The sequence below is a fragment of the Cygnus atratus genome, chromosome 2, assembly GCF_013377495.2.
Source record: "Cygnus atratus isolate AKBS03 ecotype Queensland, Australia chromosome 2, CAtr_DNAZoo_HiC_assembly, whole genome shotgun sequence".
In the NCBI taxonomy this organism is placed as follows: Eukaryota; Metazoa; Chordata; class Aves; order Anseriformes; family Anatidae; genus Cygnus; species Cygnus atratus.
The window spans coordinates 21,849,424-21,870,682 of record NC_066363.1 but is presented as its reverse complement, the minus strand read 5'-3'; the positions used below and the strand labels follow the sequence as shown (position 1 = coordinate 21,870,682).

The 21,259-nt window shown below is 39.7% G+C and overlaps 1 protein-coding gene across 1 annotated transcript in view; it reads right to left on the bottom strand.

The window, feature by feature from the left end:
- Positions 1-21,259, bottom strand: part of CUBN (cubilin) — a 141,527-nt gene that overhangs the window by 60,736 nt on the left and 59,532 nt on the right. The window contains 5 exon segments of the mRNA XM_050709354.1: positions 1,996-2,112; positions 3,454-3,610; positions 9,792-9,973; positions 11,664-11,838; positions 18,595-18,776. Coding sequence (XP_050565311.1) covers positions 1,996-2,112; positions 3,454-3,610; positions 9,792-9,973; positions 11,664-11,838; positions 18,595-18,776 — 813 coding nt within the window.

Here is a 21,259-nt window from a genome sequence, read left to right as displayed (position 1 = left end):
AAACATCTGAACAATTTCATTATATACTGAAAATGTCTGCAAATACAGCATGGAAAATTTTCACTCATTCAGAAACAAAACTTATTTCTACATGTCTGTGACCTTCTGTCCCTTCGTGATCTATACAATAGATTTGGACAAAATGTGAACTGACGCTGCCCTGCTCCAGGCTTAGAAAGAGCTGGACTTTCATCGTTTTGTAACATTCCACATACATCAATTGGACTGGTTAAAGGATCATTAACTACCCTCAGCTATATTTGTCTGGAATTGGATTTTCCACACCCTCAGACTGCAGGCTACATCCTGAAAAAGAGGATTTCTGACTCGGAGTATTTTTGACTCTCACATTGCTTTTGCTTGTCCAACAGGAACGAAGGTGAAGTCACAACAGGAAGAACAGGGGCTTTTCTCAATGCCAGTTTGTGACAATAGTTAGTCCTGGCCTCAGTGCACCTGTGCAGTGCAAGCGGGTCAGAAAGAGGGGCTCATGGTTTAGGTCATAACTAAGCTTTCTCCCACATTGAGCAAGTCTGAATTTGACACAAATATTTTGCTTCTCACTGGGCTACACTTAATTAGCTAGAATAAGCTGAGATGACAGACATGGACCCAGGCGCTGCGTTCAGCAGGGTGCCACGGACTGGCATTCAACCGCGTAATCCGCGTGTTGGGCACTCTTTGTGTCCTGGTCCAGTCAATCAATTACAGCTATCAATGCAGGTCCTCGGGACACAAAATAAAAAGTAAAAACACAGCGGGGGGTAAGAGCAGGAGACTTGTTGGCGTTCTCAGTAAAAGCAGAGCAAGAGCTCTCTGCCCTGGTTTGCCATTGGCTAAATCTATTTTGTGTCTGTGCCCTGTAACACTGCGACTGGCATAACACCACCACGTGTACCTGGAACGTGTGGGACGTACTGGTCCCACCGACACATGGATGAGGTCACTACATAGATAGGCTACTATTTAGGAAGGATTTTTCTGATCTCTCATGCTGATGTAAATCAGGAGACAACAGTTATGTCTGAGTTTTCAACCTGGGTCCAGGAAAAGATCGCCTTTAAAAATAAATGTTATATAGGCGGGGAACAGTTTTGTTGATGTCCTTTTCATGTATTTGTATAAGAAACTATGCTTTAAAAAAGTATTGCTTATCGCCTGATTTTTGGTTTAGTGTTTTCTTTGGCAGATTGACCTTCATTCTACAACTAAATAAAATAAACTTATTAAAATCATAGAAAGTTCCAACCAGATTTATAACAATGGCTAGATATCATATGAACAACTCAAGCTCAGTAGTTGCTATTAAAATAAACATTCACTTTTAAATCACGTTACCAGGATACTATGACCCAGCTGTACATATTTGTAAGGAAACTTATACAATGTAAAGGAAATACTGAGCATTAAAGGTAATACTAGTATCTAATGGAAAATGCTTGGTGCTTTACTATCAGTCAAATTTGTTTAAAATTTGACAGGCACAACTGAAGGTATATCTATATACATGAAACCAGTTTATTCGTATTCTTTTTGATTTGCATTTTAAATTGAAATTCCTCCATACCTTTTCTCATTATTTATGTTTTTTAATTTGTTTGTTAACAGCATAGATTTGATGTAACACAACGCTAGTATGAAAAATACAGACCAAAGTAATCTCAGCTGAACACAAGTGCTTTAATTATATATAAGCCCTAGATTTTCTCATGGATGAATCCAACTTCACTTAATGTTCAACACCATTTATAATTTCAACACTTGAGTCACAGTAAATCACCTACTATGACAAAGTTGTAAACTGTTTACCTCACAATACCCTAAACCTAAACAGTGAAATCTGATTTAGGACAGATTATGAGAGCTACGCTCTATCCAACTATCAGGATACAGAACTTCCTAGAGAAATAAAGGAGGAATTTTCTATTGTTACTATAGAAAAGAAGATGAGGATATTAGTCATCCAAGCTAACTATAAAAGATGTTTTTACTTACATGGTTCCTGAGCCTGAATAATCCAGCTGCAGTTCTGATTGTTTGGGTATTTGGCAGGATACAGAGGAGAGGAAATTGCTGCCCCAACTGAATCTGACTCTATGAAACTTCCGCATGCTTTAGAATGAAACACATACACATATATACACATAGATAATTATTTGTATATATAAAACACATCTCTTAGATTGCATGGCAAAGATACGTAAAATATAACATCCTATAGCAATTTGAAATAAGGATAAAATTCAAGACAGCAAGTTGTAGAAAAAGAGGCTTAAGGACTAGCTCCCAGTACTAGTGTACTTTCTTGACCTGGCTCCACAGGTGATGCTGCATCTGGCTGACCATCTGCGAAGCCAGAATGAATTAGTAGCAAACCTCATCTTTATCCGTACCTAATAGCCAAGAAGAGCAATCTTGGGGCCAAAATAACTTGTTTTCAGGGTAGCCCAATCATAAACTTATTTCTCTGATTATTTCCCTGTGTTGGAAACTAGACAGGAAAAAAATAGTAAGAACTCTCCAGAAATTTCCAGTGTCCAAGGACAGCATCCCATTCCATTGGCATTATCCTTTTGTGAGGTGCATCAACAAACCAGCATTTGTGTGAAATGTTGCACATATGTAAGAGCTTGACTGACTGTGTAACTTTGGCTAAGTGCTGAATGCTGCCATGCATAATTTCTGAGCATACTGACTCATCATAAAACCCCCAGTTCCGAGTTTAACACACAGCTGCTTTATACGGCAGAGTGGAGAGTTAGGTGCCAAAGCAGTAACATATAGTGAAACAAAATCGTAAGAAAAAATAAGAGAAATGGATTTTCTTTGCATAAACTAAATGATTATATCTGGAGGAAAATATGCTTTCAAAGTTATTATGAAAAAAAAATCAATCATCAAATAGTATGTAATGTTATGAAAGGTTCTGTCACATTAGAGTCTTTTTTGTATTAAAAAAGAAACAGTGGAAAATACCATTTAGTCCTCCACAAGTTGGATACATGATGTTTGGCAGGTTTTGCAGGCCTGAATCCGTGGACTTCATCAATAGCACCACACAAAATTGCTTTATACCTTTTCAGATTCACGTGCATGGATAGACACATAAAATGGTACTTTGCCAGTAGGTCTGGGGAAACTGCCAGTTGCATGTTTTTCTCAAGATAGTTATGGGTAGGTGGCCCTCAAGGGAAGAGGAATAAGAAGCATCTGACATATCCTGGATGGCTTTCTATAAAAGCAATTTGTTCCCAATCAAAGAATCTAAGGTGATCCTTAGATTTTAAATTCTTTAGTTTATAATTTAAAAAAATCAGTGCTCTTAAAGATACACACTGGTACGATGCATGTACAGAAGCAACTCTTCTGGTATCAGCTGTGCTGAAAGACTCTCTCTAATGCAAACTAACTGGTGATTGTTTAAATACGTGCTTATGTAAATTAAGAAACTACCTTCAGTAAAACGAGCACTGAAGCCCCTGTGCTGGATGGTTGAATCAGAGCGCAGCCGGACGTACATCAGATTCTTGGAGGATGTGATAGGAGTAGGATGCTGTGTCCCGCAGAGTTTTCTAAGAAGAGGTGCTTCATTGCTAGGACCATCAAACACCTGTCACGAAAAGGTTAAGTACTGAGTTTCAATAGGCATTTTGAGAATACTTTTATTTTATACTCTATCTTACATTTCATATGCTTTGATCCTGATACAGCCCTGGTATGAGCAGTGCAAACAACCTGTGCATAGCACCTTAATTCTGTGGCTGTTTCCAGAAAATCCAGGTATTTCAGGCTGAAGCTACTGTAACCTTTATAAAGCAAATGCACCACGCAACAATGCATGTACACCACTCTGCATGTACATGGTATGCAGGCAGTCTTGCTTAACAATCCAGATAATCCCATACACTTATTTTCATCAATTAATGGCTAAAATGAATTCCTTTGTAGTTTTTATTCAGATAAACCCTAAATCTTGCCACCATAAAGACCTCCAAAATGGCTCTGACACACAACTAGTGCAATAGTAGGAGCTATGACTGCATGTAAAAAGAGTAGACACTGGTATTATGGTTTTTAGATAGTTGTATCCAGCATGAAGTGTCAGAGTCCATATATCTATGCTTTATAAGGGCTTTAGTGTGCTGAATTACACACACGTACGTGAGGTGCTACTTAGGTAGAGGGTAAAGAACAGTTAAAAAAAGGGAGAAAGACAGCAAAGATGGTTTTATAAAACTTCATTTTTAATTTTACCACAAATGCCTTCCTTCTCTTTTTTCCCTTACAGCTGATAATTTTGTTTCCTTCCTCTTTGTTTCAAAATCAGGAAGAGAAGAATAGTGAAGTTAAAACCAATGAGTTTTATCTGAAGTGACATCAAAATTATAAAAACAAAAACAAAACACGCATACACAAAAAATAACCACCAACCAACCACCAACAACAAGAGGGGAAAAATGGCTCAGAGTGTCCCACTAATCTCTTGTAGCGCTCCAGCAGATATGATTCATTGTGTTTGGAGCCATGGGCCACCCTTAGTGATGAGCACTGGAGGCATCAGCACAGTTGCATGCCCCACAGAGTAAAAGCTTTTGGGCCACTGGGCAGCAGCAAGAGTTGACTTAAATTCCTGTTTCAGCATTAATGTCCTACATGACTGCAAGCACGCCATTTAGTATAACCCGTGACTCATTTTACTATAACAAAATAGAAAAAAAAATGAGATAGTGAGACTACTGAAAGATAGTTGCTCGGATGTTAAAAGCTATATGAAACCCCACTTAGAGCAAAATAATGGCATTGGGTTAGAAGAAAATCTACTTTTTAATCAATATTTTCTTCCTTTGCTTTCAAATGCCTCACATCCCAGCAAACCTGTGCAATGTAGCACTGATTAATTAAAAAAAAAACAAACAGCTAGACTGTATAACACAATGCAATGTTTCTGCTTCCAATATTGAAAAGACCCTGAGCACATTAGAGAAAAAAATGTACAAAAACATTAGCTGGGAAAAAGGCGGCCTGTCTCAAATAAACCTCAGAGCTAAGCAACAAAGGACAAAACTCCCGTTTAATCCACTGGCATATCCTACTTAGCCAATGCAGTATTCATGAATTAAACATTTGCCCTTGGGCATATAACACTAGCAAGCTGTGTGGGACCTTGTGACAGAGTATTAAGTGTACTGCAATGCCTATACAAATGATTACCTTGTAAAGAGAGCCATGATATCCATTCATTCAACCTTTTCTTCTCTCTTTGCATCTCGCCACAGTAAGCTCTTTAATACGTACTGTGCAATGTTTATTCTTCCACTGTACATATATTTTGTATATAAACCAGATTGCCTGGAGTTAAAAACCACAAGCCATGGAATGTGGTAAAAAAATGCAATGACTAAGGAAATAACCCGTAGGAATCAAGGTTCTGTCCTTCCCTGGACATTAGTGAGAGGATTTTATCTGAACGCTAGAGTTGAGAATAAGCATTGCTCTCTGACAGAGAACAGAGAGAGGGCCATATTACAGTTCATGCAAACTTTTGGTTTTGATGATCTGTGCCGCTCTGCACAGCTGAGGATCTGAACATTGACACATGGACTGTTATGAGACTCTAATAGTTAAGCTTTCTCAGTAGGGAGGATATTAAGAATGAGTAATGTCAGAGACTAAGCAGACATTTCATTCCAAGAGCTTTCTGGAAGAAAGAAGTCTTTCTTTGGTAATACTGGGAGAAGAGCATGAAGTCAGAGGAATATTTTCTAAATCAAGTGTATTTGCTGTTTCTGGGCAGCTTGCTTGAAGAATAGTAGTGTCTCCTCCAAAAAAAAAAAAAAAAGAAAAAAAAAGAATTCCTAGCCTTTATACTTGCTAAAAAACTGATCCAAGCAAGATGTAGCTGCCAAGCTGCCACAACTCCTAAGAGTTGCTGCTGTAAGTTAAGTAGGAGCAGTTGCACATGTATATTTTATCTATGCTGCATCATTTTTGCTCACCTCCTATTTATTAGCTTAAACTGTTTTTCAGGGAGGATTTCAGTCTTGAGTCCAGATCAGAAACCGCAACATTCACACACTACTTCAGGAAAGTTGTGTCTCTCTGCAGCTTCTTAAAGTTATTTTGAAAACATCTGCGAAATGCATTTCTGTGGCTGTGTGAGTAAAGGAAAATGATGCATCCGCTGACTTAAAAGCCAAGTTTTCCTTTATATCGTGTGTAGCTGCAATTTGCTTTTCTCTTCCCTTTACACAATGAACATAACTGCATGATTCATTGCCGCCTTGCTAAAATGTGTCCTGCATTTTGCAAAAGCACATGACAAAAAAAATATTTTTTTGTCTTCTCAGCCATGAGAGCCTCCCTGTACAGGGGGGTTCTAGCTGCCCTCTCTTGGAATGTTGTCTCTGCCAGCATTTGGAATAAAGCAAGTCATAACCTTCTCTCTAGCTCCCAGAAGTGTACTTTTCTACAATCCTCTGTACTAGTTGTTATATACTGCAATGGGAAAGAAAAATAACATTTACTTAATCAAGGCACTGAGAGCAACTAACTATTTCTCCCACCCCTTTTCAGTGCCTTGTGCTGTAAGTGATGTCTTTTGAGCCATATCTTCATGGAGTCTGCAAATAACTGAAACTCTTGCTGACCTGCACTTCTGACATACCATCAGCTAGAATACTGCTTAACTATCAGGGCAAAAAACACAGGAATTTCTGTAAGTTCACAATTTCTTTTCTTCTATTTTCCTTCAAAGAAACAAATTTGTTTGATGTAAGGCACACTCTCCAGATAGAAAGACTGGTACACAGAGAGAAAGCAAATACTTCTTCCTTATGCACGGTGGCACCAAAACATCTCAAAGACCCTAGGCTTTCTACAGAATATAATCAAGGCATAAGACCAGAGGAAGACAAAGCTACAAACCCACATTTAACAGACGAAGAGCTGTTCATCTGTTCTGAGAACTGATAAAGTACAGAAACCGGAACCACCTAAATTCAGGGAGTGGACGGTGAACGTGCTTTTTGGTGGCCTGGACCACTCTCTGTGCACACCGTCCATTTACTCTAGAGGGAGCTCAGAGCAGTTACACCATGGGTTACAGTTATGGGCTTAAAATTACTTTGGCTGAACCTAGACCTGTTCTGCTCATATTCACATACGAAATCACAGAGCAGAACTGAAAAACACACTGGGCTTTTTGGAATTGCAACACAGCCAAGAAGCAGCAGACATGAATATCTGCCCCTTCCGTTTTGCTCACATAATAACTGTGCAATGGAAAACATTGCAGGAAAAAATAGATTTTCACGTGTTTCCCATAGAAAATAATTTACAGTAGAAATATTGAAGAAGAAGTAATAAATAAGGGCAGAAACCATAGGAAGAAGCTCAAAGAACAGGCAAACAACACTGCAGCTATGCGTGACATCTAGAGTCATAACACGAGGCAAAATGAGTGGGTCTAGCTGGGGAAGGATGAAGGAAAAGGACATTGGTACGCTCAAGGGTGGAGAGGAGACCCAAGAGAACTTACAAAGCAAATAAAATCCGTGTCAATAAGTAAAAAATTCAGAAACGTAAAAGGGTGGAACCACTGTGTTACTCATACACAGTAATTGTTCCTATGTTAGAGAGAGAAAAACAATCCACCAGCTTCCTTAGCTGCCCATATTTTCCGTTTATGCTTCTTCTGGAATGCAATTCCTAAACCGTTCACAGTCATACATCTACTTAGCTACTTTCAGATAATCTCTGTACCCTAACTCTGTTTTCCTATAATCATGCAAAGCATATACCAAGCCTTGTAATGAGATGAACACAAATCACATCCAGGTGTTGAAAACAAGCAATTTTCAGCTCACAGGCATACCAAGAAGAGAAAGAAATCCCATCTGCTCCTTTCTTGCCCCACTGACCCACCTATACGGGGGCTGAAGAGCTATACCCTGCCTCATGCCCCAGAGCCCTTTGTTATCTCTTAGTTTCAAATCAGCATTCTCCGCATCCATTTTCAAACTACCCTCCGCTTGGTGAGCAGTGATTGATGCCTGCATTAAACTTGCATCTCCCTCCCTGTTCGCATTGCTGCCTCAGTTGTGTTTGCACAGCTGGGGCTGATCAGCAATTTCCTCTTCCATCATTCCCCCAGCAAAACAAAAAGCAGAAGCAAATATCAGGTACTTGTAAGACAGTAGAGGAAAGGACGTATTGCTGTACTGCAAGCTTTGCCTTGTGCAAAGCCATTTCCTCTGCCAGCTGAAGGACTTTTGCCTTTCAATGACTAGAAATCCAGTGCCCACATCCAGCCTATAAGGTTAATGGGAGCTGTGCCCGTAACTGCAAGGAGTTCACAAAGCTGAGTACTCTGCAGGGTATTTAGATAGATAGATACGTTCTTTGGTATCAGGTATAAAACAAAATTGCATATCAGGTCTTTTCAGAACTTAGCCCTTAATTTGTGGGTGTTTTTGTTTTGTTTTGTTTTTGTGATAGTGTTTTTTTTGTGTGTGTGTGTGTGTGCGTATGTCTTTGTGTTTATCTTGTTTGGTTTTGCTTTTTGTTTTTATTATTTATTTTTAAAATTATTCATATTTTTGTCAGGCAATACGATTTTCTACTTTGGTGTGATATGACAGAAGACTGACATATTTTTCCAATAGATTTTCCCTTTCAATAATCCCCCGATGTAGTTAAATGATTAAATAAAATAACATAACCATGCTTCCCTATGCTTCAGAACCAGAAAAAAAAAAACACAACTTTTACTGTACAAAGATGCTTTGTGACTAAATGAAATCTCCAGTTCTGCTCAGCAAAGTGGGGACATGTTTCATTTTTTTCTGATTCAGTACAAATAAGCTTTACGAGGCAACGCTGTTAAAACTGGTGCTGTTTTCAAAAGGGTCTCAGTTCCTGCCAAATTGAGTTCCCTCAATGACATTTTATCAAGAAGAGGAAAGCTGGTTGGATTTTGGGCTACAGCCACTGTGCTTTATCTGACTGCTACCGATCACGCATGCCTTTGTACTGAGAGAAGTGCAATCTGACATCTAAGGTCAGGATTTCATGTCCCTGCTCCCAAAAGGCCAAGTGGAGAGTTCTTAGTTGTTGTGCACTGGTTGTGCAGCAACTTGAATTTCCGTGACATCAACAAAAGCTCACAAACCAGTAACAATGTGCAGCTTTTAAGAGAGCAGTGTCTCTAAGGAAGCAATTAAACAGGCAGCTAAGGAGCACCTGAACACACACAGGGTAAACATAAAGAAAACCAGCCAGCCCAATTTCCGTCCGGATATAGACCTCCCTCCCTCTGTCCTGAGAACAGAGTGTGGTCAATCTGCTCCATATATGTGGGCAGCCCATCCTGTGGTTTGGAGCAAGCTGTGGTAAAGTGCACTAAAATTAAAATGGGAAAGGGTGTTATAACAGCCATCTATATATAGGGTTATTCTTTCAGTAATACCTAGAACACGCTCCCTAAAAGAAAAATGTGGTACTAGGATGTGGCATGCATTGCTTTCAATAAAAGATTCTTCCAGCTGTATGTGGGAACCTGGAAGAATGCAGATATGCTTTTGTGAAGTCTGCCTCACTGGTGAAACAAAGGGAAGTTGCAACTACTCAACTTAAAATTTGAGCCTTAACTTGTCAGTGAATAACACAGAACATGACTATGCAACTAACAGCCTAAAACTAACTGCAGTCTAAATTGCACAGTAAGCTTCCTCTTTTGCAAGCATTTCACCAGACTCATTAAGGAAACATTTGAAATTTCTATTGTTACTTACTGCAACGTTGTCATAGTTACACGAATGGTGATCTTCAATGTCAAAATCTGTGAAGTTCAATAGGATTCTGTGGCTGTAGTCAACTTGGATAATCCAAGAACAGTCTGTGTTGTTATTATAAGGCTCAGGATAGTTTGGAGAATGGATTTCCCCACTGGTAGCTTGGAAAATACCACCACAGCCTGAAAAAGACATAATCAGTTTTTATCACAACAGCTCTTTCATCCTTAGTGAAATTCCACTTCTATTTTTTAAACTAAGGGAAGAACACCTCCATCTTTATATTTTCTGCCTTAAACTTGTGCAAAACGAGTGCTCCAACTATTGCAAGGTCCTGTCTGCAATGAAAATCAATGGCAAATGATTACCACGAAAGCATAACCTTATCACTATTGGTGAATATGCAACAATGCTTTTAAGTAATGTTCCTTTCTAGCCCCAGGGTGGATAGTAGGTGTCCCAAAGTTAGAAACACTAGTGCTGGTATTCCTCTGTCTGAGATATTAAAAAAGCTATTTAAAATAGCACTCATATGAATACCGCAGATCTTTTACACATAGGTGACAACGGCTAACCTAGCATACTGCGAAAGTAAGGACAAGGCCTAGCTGAGAATAGGGGTTAAAAAAAAAATAAATCTGAACATATCAAGACAGTTAGGAGTTCCACTTTCCCCATGAGCAGTAAAACAATTGCAAGCTTCAAGTTTCTGCTTCTTTATCCATGCGGCCGAGGGCTTCCTGATGACTCCAGTTCAGGCCCAAATATAACCAGAACATGCTCCAGTGCTCATGAATATCTGAACAGCCAGGAACGATGGCTCCTGTGTTGGAAGTGCCAGGGCTTTCAATAGGACTAACACAAACAAATAGACTTTTATAAGTTGTAAAGGGATGGAGGAGGGTGAAATACATAGGGATGGCTGGAGACGGAGACAGCCTGCTGGAAGGATAAAAACTATAGTGTTACTGCATTCTGGTGAGAGGGTATTTAGAGGCTAGAGGGGGGTTGGAGTACAACAGGCAAGATGTAAAGAGATGAGAAAGCTTCAGGGGGCCTAACTAGAAAAAATAAGCTGCAGATCTCGGAAGGGGATTAATTCAAAGGACTATTGTAAACTGTCCCTTTATTAAAAAAAAATCGTGCCTTTCTCACAAAGTGAGAATGGAAAAGTATAAACCTTGACAAGTGAATGAATCAGTGTGCTTAATCAAGCAAAATGCAAGAATTAAAATCTGCCTCTCCTCACTTTTCACTGCAATTAGTTACTGATAATTAGCCTTTTCATAAGAACTCCCATGTAGAGACATGTGGTTGGATCTTTTAAGCCTGTCTCGTCTTTCACTGATTACCAGTAAGGCTTTGAACAAATAATCACACAGGGGATGGATGAACCTTATAGAGTTCAAGTATTTACTAATCACTCCAAATATTTGTGGAGTTCACTGAGTACTCCAAGTAAATCCATATTTTCAGACATTTTTCACTTCATAATTTAAAACCAAAGCTAATTCAGCTAATCATTCAGCTAATACATGACTCTTTGTGAGGGGAGGGGGAATTGCTGCCATGCAAAAGTTCTTCTCTGATTACAGGAATGTCTTGATTAATTTCATAGAGAAGAAACCCCCAACAAGGTAGGCTGTAACAAAATATATATGTAGGCCTAGATTTGAGCTAGTTAGATGATTTCTTTCTCATTTATTTTCTCTGGGTGTTTTCCAATATCTCTTAGTGTGACCAAATCCAGTAACACTCCAATTCACCTTTAGCTTTTAATCCCATGCTGTTTGACTAATTTACATGCTTGTGTGGATGATCCTCAATTCTCAAACTTCCTGAATTTCTCGTAGTATTAATCAGTACACTCACCACCTGGATTTTCTTGCCAGGAGGCATTGAAACCTCTCCCAGTCACTGCTGCATCTGTCTTGAAACGGACTACAGCCGAATTGCCGGTACTGGAGACTCGCAGGGGGTTCTGTGCTGATCTTGAAATACACAGCTGGGCTAGTCTAGGAGAGAGGAAATCAGGGCCACCATAGACCTAAAAATGGAAGAAACAGTGTCAACATTTTCAGAGAGGCTGTCTGACATGCAGAATATGAGATGAATGTTTAGGTAGGATTAAAAAAACTTCTTGTAAGTATTGAAAGTGATTCCACATTCATAAATGTAAAATGGCTGTGAAAGTTTACTTGACACCTGGACCATCAAAACAAATACAAAATACTGGATGATTTCAAAACAGCCTTGCATTAAATAAGAATTTTCTGCTTTGAGGGCTTTGCTACATTCTTCTTCCCCCATCATTCCACAGTTAGCACCTTGTTTCTGTGGGGATAATATGAATATATATATTTTTTTGGTGCTTGTGCAGACAAACTGTATTTATTTGCAGGAACTTGTGCTGATGTTTTGCACCCTTTACGTTTAAAGGCACAGTTAAGACCTGTCTTTAAAAAAAAATTTTTTTTGTTCTTTTTATTTTTTTAAATTGGGGCTAAATTTCATCACTTTCTAATAAAACAAAAAACTTTGCAATTTATTGACTTCAATGGTGAAATCAAAATCCAAGCCACAGAATTTTGGTCAAGTAAACTACAATATAATAATACTTTATGGAAACAAAGATAGTATCATATTTGCCACAGAAAAAAAGGTTTTGACTTTCAAGACTTGGCATTTCTTATTCAGAAAAGTGTACCTCAGGCAGTTATAAACCAGAAAATCTCAACTCTCTTGAACATCATTGGCAGTGTTGTGTACTTTATATTAAATTTTATAGCAATTCAAGTGAATCTGATGGCAGCTCTGAAGCCTTGTTAATCCTTTTTTTTTGTTTTCCAGAAAGGATGGGGGATTTTAATTTGAGACCATTTCTAACTGGTGGAACTGGCTCTTCTTCCTCAATCTTCCCTCACATCGCTGAAGAAAAAACACATGCTCAGCACAGTTTTCAAAACCAGACATGATTTTGGTGCCTAGTGGCTTGTTGCGTGCTAATGAAATGTCACCTGAGACTGTGGTCTCTGCCTTTCATTGGGACGTCCCTCATGAGGCAGCAGCTGCAAAAGACAGCTTGACAGTAACCTCAAATATGAAAATTGTTAAATAGAGACAAATAAGAGTGTGCTACTGTCCTTCAGCAACTGAATTATCAATAGGTAGAGCAATAACAGATATTCTGCTTGTATCAGCATATATTATGTAATAAATCCTAAAGCTAAACTAGAGAATGGCAAGTTCTAACAACAAAACTAGGGAACAGGAAAACGGGTCAACAGATCCCATCAAGATTTTCCCACTAGTAACATCCTAAATCTGCACCAATATTTTCTTAGTCTCACAAACATGAAAAAGGTCAAAAAAAGAAATCCATTAATCTCTCTCAGAAAGCAACAGTGCCGTAGGAACCAGCCTTCTATAAGTCCCTTTCACTTCTGATCCCTTCTGGAGGACAGCAAACTCAGTATTTTAATAAGCTCTGGCCAGAAACTTTTTAACTTCAGAAGAAGTTTGTGTTCTGTCCAATCTAAATATCTGAGCAAGACTTACAAATAGCTGAACTAGTCCCACCATCTCCAGGGATAAGTGTAGTGCATTGCTATGTAATTTCATTGATTGTGTGCACACTAGCTGCTCACAGTGCCTGCCATTAAAAATACAAAGAAATTTTAACTGGAAAAAAATATTGAGTGACTCCGAGGTTATGTGGCACTTCAGAAGCTGAAACTTCCATCCCCAGAAAAAAAGAAGGAATTAATTTCTTCATGGTCTCTTAGATGTTCAGAAACTGTATTTTATTTTAGTGGCTGATTACACAGGCTTAATAGCCTAAATATTTTAATTTTGACTGAGACCAGCAATTTTTTGCTTTCTGCAGGGAGTCTGCGTGGCTTGAATGGATAATGGCTCTTCTGTCCAACTGATCCTCTCAAGGCATTCAGAAGTCAGAACGGATGAAATCACAGCTCAGATTAAGACTGTAAGGAAGCAATCACAGTCCTGGAAAGAAGCATGCTTGTCTGCTGGAAGCTCAGTGTCTTCAGCAAAATGTCACTGCCGGGCTGCTTGTGAGGCCCAATGACAACTGCATTTGTCAGAAGTCTGTACAAAATGTGAACTTTAAAATGTGTTTGTGGTATATCTCTTTGTGTCAGAGTAACAGCATGGGACCTAGCAGGAACACATGTTCTTAATCAGCTAAACCTGCCCAGAGAAGCTATGTGGCAGAGGAAACAGCAGGACTTTCTAATATGCATCTAATATGCATCATGGACCAGCCTCTCCCATCGCCCCTGGTGCTCCCTTGCAGCCATCTGCACACCACAGGCAAGGAGACCAAACCCAGCTCTGACATAAACCCTGCTGATTGCTAGTATTACCTCAGAAATGAGCGTGGGCCAAGCTGAACACTTAGAGTTAAAACTGGGCTGTTAAAAGAGAATTTAGGATGGGGAGGAAATACGGATGGGAATCTGAGTTTTGTGGGTTTCCTTTACATTGTTAGCTGTTCCGCAACAGCCTTCTGCACAATTTCAAAATAAAGAGCACTAGTCAAAGGCATGTTCCTTACACTTAGGAGTGTATTTCTTTACTCCCTTATGCTGGTTCGATTAATCAGATGGTTTCACAAGGGCTGGAGCAAAAACAATTTAGAGTGTTTCCATGACAAAAAACAATAAAATGTTACTTTTGGCTACAAAGAGGAAAACCAACAGTTACCACATGAAAAAAAAAAAAAAAGAGGGAAAAGAGGATTGATGGAAAGAATGAATTCCAGGGTGTGGTTCACAAAGAGTCACAGGATATCTGAGCTGCAAACAGATAAAAATGAAAATAAAAATAAAAACATTTAGTTTGATCACAGCAACTGATCCAGAGATAAAATAAAGTTGGATGGCATAGCAGGAATGCAGGACACTGTCATAAAGCCCATGGTTTTAATCTGTTCTTATCATTTGCTTCTGCCCCGTTAGCTCCATTTATTGTTAACAGTCAGCATTCCAGAGTTATGAGCAACAGAAAGCTGTTTTTATGTGGTTGGTCACCCTCATGACACAGATTTTCTGGGAGTAAAACTGATCCTTGTTCAGATATAACTGCCAGCAAAGAGAGAGCCCAGCTTTGATAGAAAATCAACTTATATTAATACTTGGTGGTTCTTTATGAGAAGAAATGAGAAGACCAATGCATCTGGTAGATCTGGAAGTGCAGTAGGTTTACAGGGTTCATACAATCATAGAATGGCTCGAGTTGGACAGGATCTTAAGGATCATCTAACTCCAACCCCCTAGTGGGATGCCACCCACTGGATCAGGTTGGCCAAGGCCCCATCCAGCCTGGCCTTGAACACATCCAGGGATGGGGCATCCACAACTTCTTTGGGCAACCTGTTCCAGTGCCTCCCTACCCTCACAGTGAAGAATTCTTCCTAATGTCTAGTCTAAATTTATCCTCTTTTAGTTTGAGACCATTCTCCCTGGTCCTAGAGGGTTCTTTCTTTTTCAGCTCACTTCCACATCTTGCTGTGTCAGCACATATTTAAAGTTTACAAAAACCTGGTAAATATTAAGAAAAATATGTCATAATTCAACAACACAGGTATGGTCATTTTTCTCTGTATGTGTTTTCAATAGAAGCTCTTAAAAACACTTTTAACTCTTTCATTACTTCCAAAATGATGGCTTCTATTTCTATAAAACATTTCTAGAAAACAGTTAAAAACAACTTAAAATTTGCTTCTAAATGTTTGTGAAAGGAGTGGAATCTGGCAGGGAAGAGAGAAAGACAGACTGCTACCATTTCATGAAAGAGGCAAGAAGGACGCTTAGGGGAACTTTTCAAACTCTTGAGTATGCAGAAGTCACGGGGAGAACTGAGGATTTCCTACACAATTTTTTTCCGTAACCTGTCTTAGTGAAACATATGGTAGGAAAGGGATAGTGACATGAAAGGGACAGCTTTTTTAGGAAGCAATGTCAAAGGGAAGGAAAGGGAGACTGGCTACATTTTACAAGAATGAATATACATCAGAAAAATGTGCAAGAGAGAAATATTCACAAAACTATGGTATAAGAATAAAGCCAGCAGGAAAGGTACTGTGATGGGAAAGATCTCTTGGAATTTTCCTACAATTCTCTGCCAGGTGGAAGGGAAGAGGGTGTTTCTAAGCAAAAGCTAAAAGCATCTAGGTCACCAAACCTTGCAATTACTGGAACATTTTTTATTACAAGATAATGTTTTGGAAGAACAACAGAAAAGAATACAATCTTTTGCAATGTTCTAAAAGTAGTTTTCTTCTTTCAGAGAGTAGAGAGACTTAACTGGACGGGGAGGGACAGCAGGGTGCAGAGCTACTTTAGCTCTGATTTTGACTTCCTGTTAAAACTGGAAAGTTATTTGGCTTGAAAGAAAACAGGAAGCAGTAGAACTCACTATTCAGAGATAAGGAAAAAGTGAAATCAGGATAATAACTATGAAAAAACGTAGACTTTAAAACCCGAAGAACTGATAGACAGGATACTCTTGGGAAGATAGTGTGAAGGTGAAAAGAATATGGGACCCCAGTGATCGTTGAAACATGGTGTGTGTCAAAGGCATACCAGGAACCTTGTTCTTCCTAGCACTTCCCAAACTGTCATGCGCGTGCTTTTCAGACTGGACATATGTAGACAACTACAGAAAAGAAGACTACAAGATAGAACAGCTTCTGAAAACAGTTAACCACATTCTTTTTTTCCCACTAAAATGAGTCATTGTTTGTTCTGCGCAAACTGTATCAATCATGTTGTGAATGTGTAATTTTATAACAAAAACAAGAAAATATATATATGTGGCAAGTTACATAAACCTCTACCAAATGCCTGCAGTTTGGAAGAATAAACTGTTTACTGCCAAACAGAACCTTTGATCTTGCACTAAGACATGAACCAATCTTCCTCAGTAATTTGATTTGTGTTAGTTTATCTGTCAGCAGAACTGAGACAGGTGTTGGGAACTGGATGAGCCAAAGCTAGGAGACAAATAACCCAGAGGCATGCCAGTTCTGAGTGCAGAAGTGCAGGAAAATTCAAACAGCAAGGTGGGCATCTGTGCTGATGAATGAGGAGGGCTGGAAACAAGTAATGCATAGCAACTAAATCTGAAATGGTAAAGAAAGAAAACAAAAAACCTAAGGTCAGAGACATGAAGCAGAAAGCTGTAGGATCCTCTTAAACATCTTGTTTGAGCAATTGCGTCAGTTGACCCATTTATTAGACTTTAGGCCAGCACCTCTACTAGTCAAAAAGTTGTTAATCACATGGTTGACAGCCATCTGTAATCTCAACAGATCCTGACTGCTCCTGGGTGACCACCTGTAGGAATAGACATTGTCCTTGTACTATCCAAGAACTGGTCAAACATAGTAGCCTCAGATTTTCTGGCTATTTAATGCATTTCTCTGGGCAAGAGAGCAATGCAACAGACTTCATCAATACCCAAAACAGCCAAAACAGGACATCTACCTGCAGGGATTGGTGTCAACAATGTGGTACACAGTCATACTTGCCAGTGCTACCGAAGAAAAATTCATGGAACAACTTCCTTACATCCAGATCCTACAGAAGCCCCAAAGTTTCTAGGATAGTCAAAATACAGTGTCCATTTGATCAAGACTTCAGCTTCATTGCTAAGCTGGAGAAGACTGTTTTAGGGCCAGAAAGCTAGAGTTAAGTTATACAACTCTTCTACTCACTACAAATGTTTGTAAGCAATGGTCTGGCCATTGGGTACTTATGACCTGCTCTGGGATGTGGGTTAATCTTCCAGGAGTGTTGCTGATGAGTGTGCACTAAGGGCCATAGGCTGAAGAAATCAATGTTACAAAGGTAAGAATAGGCAGCAGTGAGTATAGACAGGTGCTGTCTAGCTGTATGCCAGCCTCACATCACATTACCCATCAGAAGAGGAGAAGAAAGGTGAAGTGGTACAAGATCTCTCGATCAATCTTGTGGGGCCATTAGAAAAAGATTCAGATTTCACCCAGGTATTAACAGCAAAAGACCCAACAGTTCCATTAGTGATATCCAATGTCTCTACTGAGAGCCATCCAGAAGATCCATCATCTAAACAATTTCTTCCTGAAAATAATTTCCCTTCTTCCTACACTGGAAGTCTATTCAAATCGATTAGCTAGGAATTGGTCACCTAGCTGCTTCCCAACAGAAACACAAAGATGTCACATATAGAAAGACCATCCAGTTGTCTGGGTCTCTTAAAGGTCAGTAAGCCCTTAGAAAGGAGGGTCTCTTTTCCCCTTGTTATACCATCCTAAAATGACTAGGACACTGTCTCTTCTTTTATTTTTTTTCTTTATTTTTTTTTCTGAGTACATAGTTTTCAGTGCTCAGGATTATAAATCTCCCCATTTCCTTGAAAGGTCCTACACAAGGCCTCACCTTAGCTATCCCCTCTGTGATCCATTATCTTTCTTTCCATCAGGAAATTTTTTATCGACGACACAACACCTCCACCCAGTTCTTTGTAAAAGATGGACTTTTAAAGAGTGAGTTTTTCAAAGCAGTTTTGTCTCATGTTATGAGGTATATAGAGGCTACCATCATTATTAAGGCATACCAACACCAAAGGCATAAAAGTAAAAAGAAGTAAGAGCACTGTGGCTTCTGTGACATCTGTGAAACATGACCCTAACCACAGCAGAAATGAGAAATTGCAGTAGACTATTTCTTCTGCTTCTGCAGAAGACAGAAAAGCATATAATTTGTGTATTTTTGAAGACTAAATCTAATACTCTTACCTCCAAAACATCATAGTCGCAGTTTGGGTGATATTCAATATCAAATTCCTGAATGGTCAGTTGAATGCTGCTACCAGGCGTTGTGTGAATGTACCAGATGCATTCCTTATTGCTCGGATATGTGTTGGGGTAGCCAGGGCTGTGAAATGATCCGGAAGTGCCAGAGAGTTCTCCTCCACAACCTGATAACAGAGCAAAGCAGCTTGTCAGTGAGGGGCTCTGGAAAACCTCACTGACAACTCTGTAATGAGGATAGGCATAAGCATTAATTTCATGCACAAGTGTATTGACTGGGCTTGATGGTCTTCTCTGTCAGAGGGAACTGAGGTCCAGCAGGAAGGAGAAATTCAGGAACTGCAGGCTGGACCTGCTGGCACTGCCTGTGCCACTGCCTGTGCAGTAAGCACTTCACGCTCTGTTTTGCCATGCTTCTTGCTTCTCGCCTCAGCATCTGCTTCAACAGCTGAAGAAACTGAGGCACAAAGCAAAAAAATATTCAACACTTTTTGTTTTGGCCTCTAACTTTGTTTCATTGGCTCTGAAAAGCTGAATCAGATCCATCCCTAGCTGTTACTGACCTCAATTAATACACAAACTAAGTTATCATGGGAAGGGCTCGCTATTGTTGTAAAAATGCCATTTCCCACTGATTTAGAAATCATAAAATTAAAGACAATGTAATTTCCCTCAGCCCACTGAACATGGTTACCAGCTGCCAAGTCACAGTGGATGAATTGCCTTTCTGACATTTGGTGGGTTTAACATTCTTTTTTATTGGATTGTAACTGTGCAATTGTCAGACATGCCATTCTTGAAAAGTTATGTATTTTCAGACAAGAAATTATTGCCCCAACCCCACTCGCCAGACCCTTAGGTGATAAAATTCTTGCATATTAAAAGCTAGATTATATGGACCAAACAATGGACCAAATGCAGGCCCCAATTTGACATCACAAAGTAGATGGAACACCTGAAGCTGCAGTTTTATACAGCATTTACGCATATATAAATGCTGTACTTGCCTCCTTTGATTTGGTTTCATGGGAAGATGTTATCACTGACACAGTCCCTAGGTGCAGGTGTCAGTGGGGTGAGAAGGCACAAGAGTCCTTTCTAGTGTCAGGAAAAACTAAGGTCAGCTACATTCATCGTGAAACACCACCTTTGCAGAAGCCAATGGAGTGGCTGTGTATTCATCACATGCAGAAAGCAAAGAAGTTCTGCATTTGTTCTGACTTCATGTGTGTGTCGCTCTGTCTTGCAGCAGCATTTCATTTCTCTCCACATCACAGGGCCTCAAGGGCTTCATTTAGGCACTAGCTAATCTTTTGCTAACACAGCTTTTACGAGGTCACTCGAGCTTTGTAAGTAAAGCCCACACTCCATCAATCTCTCTTGCTTCATCTCCAGAGGGAAGGTTCTGTCACACAGCAAAAAAGCCCCAAAATACTTAATAGAACCAGCTAAGAAACCATGAGCTGTATATTCCCTGAGGCAAAAATTGTGGTATGCCAGAAGTGATAGATAGTATCAGAGCTTTTATTTAGAAGAGACATTTTATAACATAAAACCAATAAACTATCCCCCTGATCTGCTCACTAATCAACACAGAAATGCAAGACTCCCTTAATCTCTATCAAATGTATGAATAATTTGCTACTTGAACAAGGTATCTTGACTCTCCTAGTTGCTCTCCTTAACACCCTTTTTTCTTCAGGAAGCTATAAATCAAGATCTTCAATTAAACACAAATATTTTTCTTTACACCTTATGTGGTAAAATTGCAGCTGTGAAAGAGTGGCTGCTAATCCCTGGCAGCATTTGCCATAATCTCTACCACGGGGTCTTCCAGATCCTCACTAAAAACTTGAGTTTGACTCTGCCACAGCTGGCTCTGATGCCTTCTGGGACTGTAAAATGCAAATCTATGAAAGAGCAGTAGTTCTGAAAAGGAGGAAAGCAATACGAGGCTGGTTTAAACTAGACAAGAGCCATCTAACTGCAGACACGAGGAAGATGTCTCCAGGCATGCCAGCTGTGTGACACGGATCTCTGTCACACTGCATTATCCAGTGCTCACAGGAAAACTGCCTCTTAAACCCAAGAATACCCGCAACTGAACAATAGTTGTCTATAGCCCAGAAAGGCCTTTTCATGGCTTAGGGTGACCCTACAGGTGAACTGACACAGGCTTAGCTCTTTTCTGTCTTCCTCCCCACCTCGCTGCACGTGACGCTCTGTCACGCTGCCATTTGCCCTGCAGCCAGGAGGCTGTTGTCAAGCTACAGAAGTCTCAGTCAAGGAGTAAAAGAAGCCTCAAAGTGTAGTTGAAACCAATCCTGCCTTCTATCCCTCTGGAGAGACAAAAACAACAGAAAAAGGTAGTACAATTGCTTCCCTGAAGCCTGCTGGCACCGTCAGGTACCTGCTAAGCCCTTGGGAGTTTGCTATCCAGGAACCTTCAGCAGAGAGGAGGAGAGGAAAGCAGCTTCAATGTAACTCACAACCCTGTTTTTTCCCCCAGTGCTTTCAGAAGATGGCTTAATTTTCCTCAAAGGAAACCAGATTGTTGTTTTTTTTTTAAACTGGGGACTAAAAAAAAGCATGTGGGGAGAGTCCGACAAGTGAATTTGCAGGGTGCGCTACTCTCTTTCCCTCGGCAGCA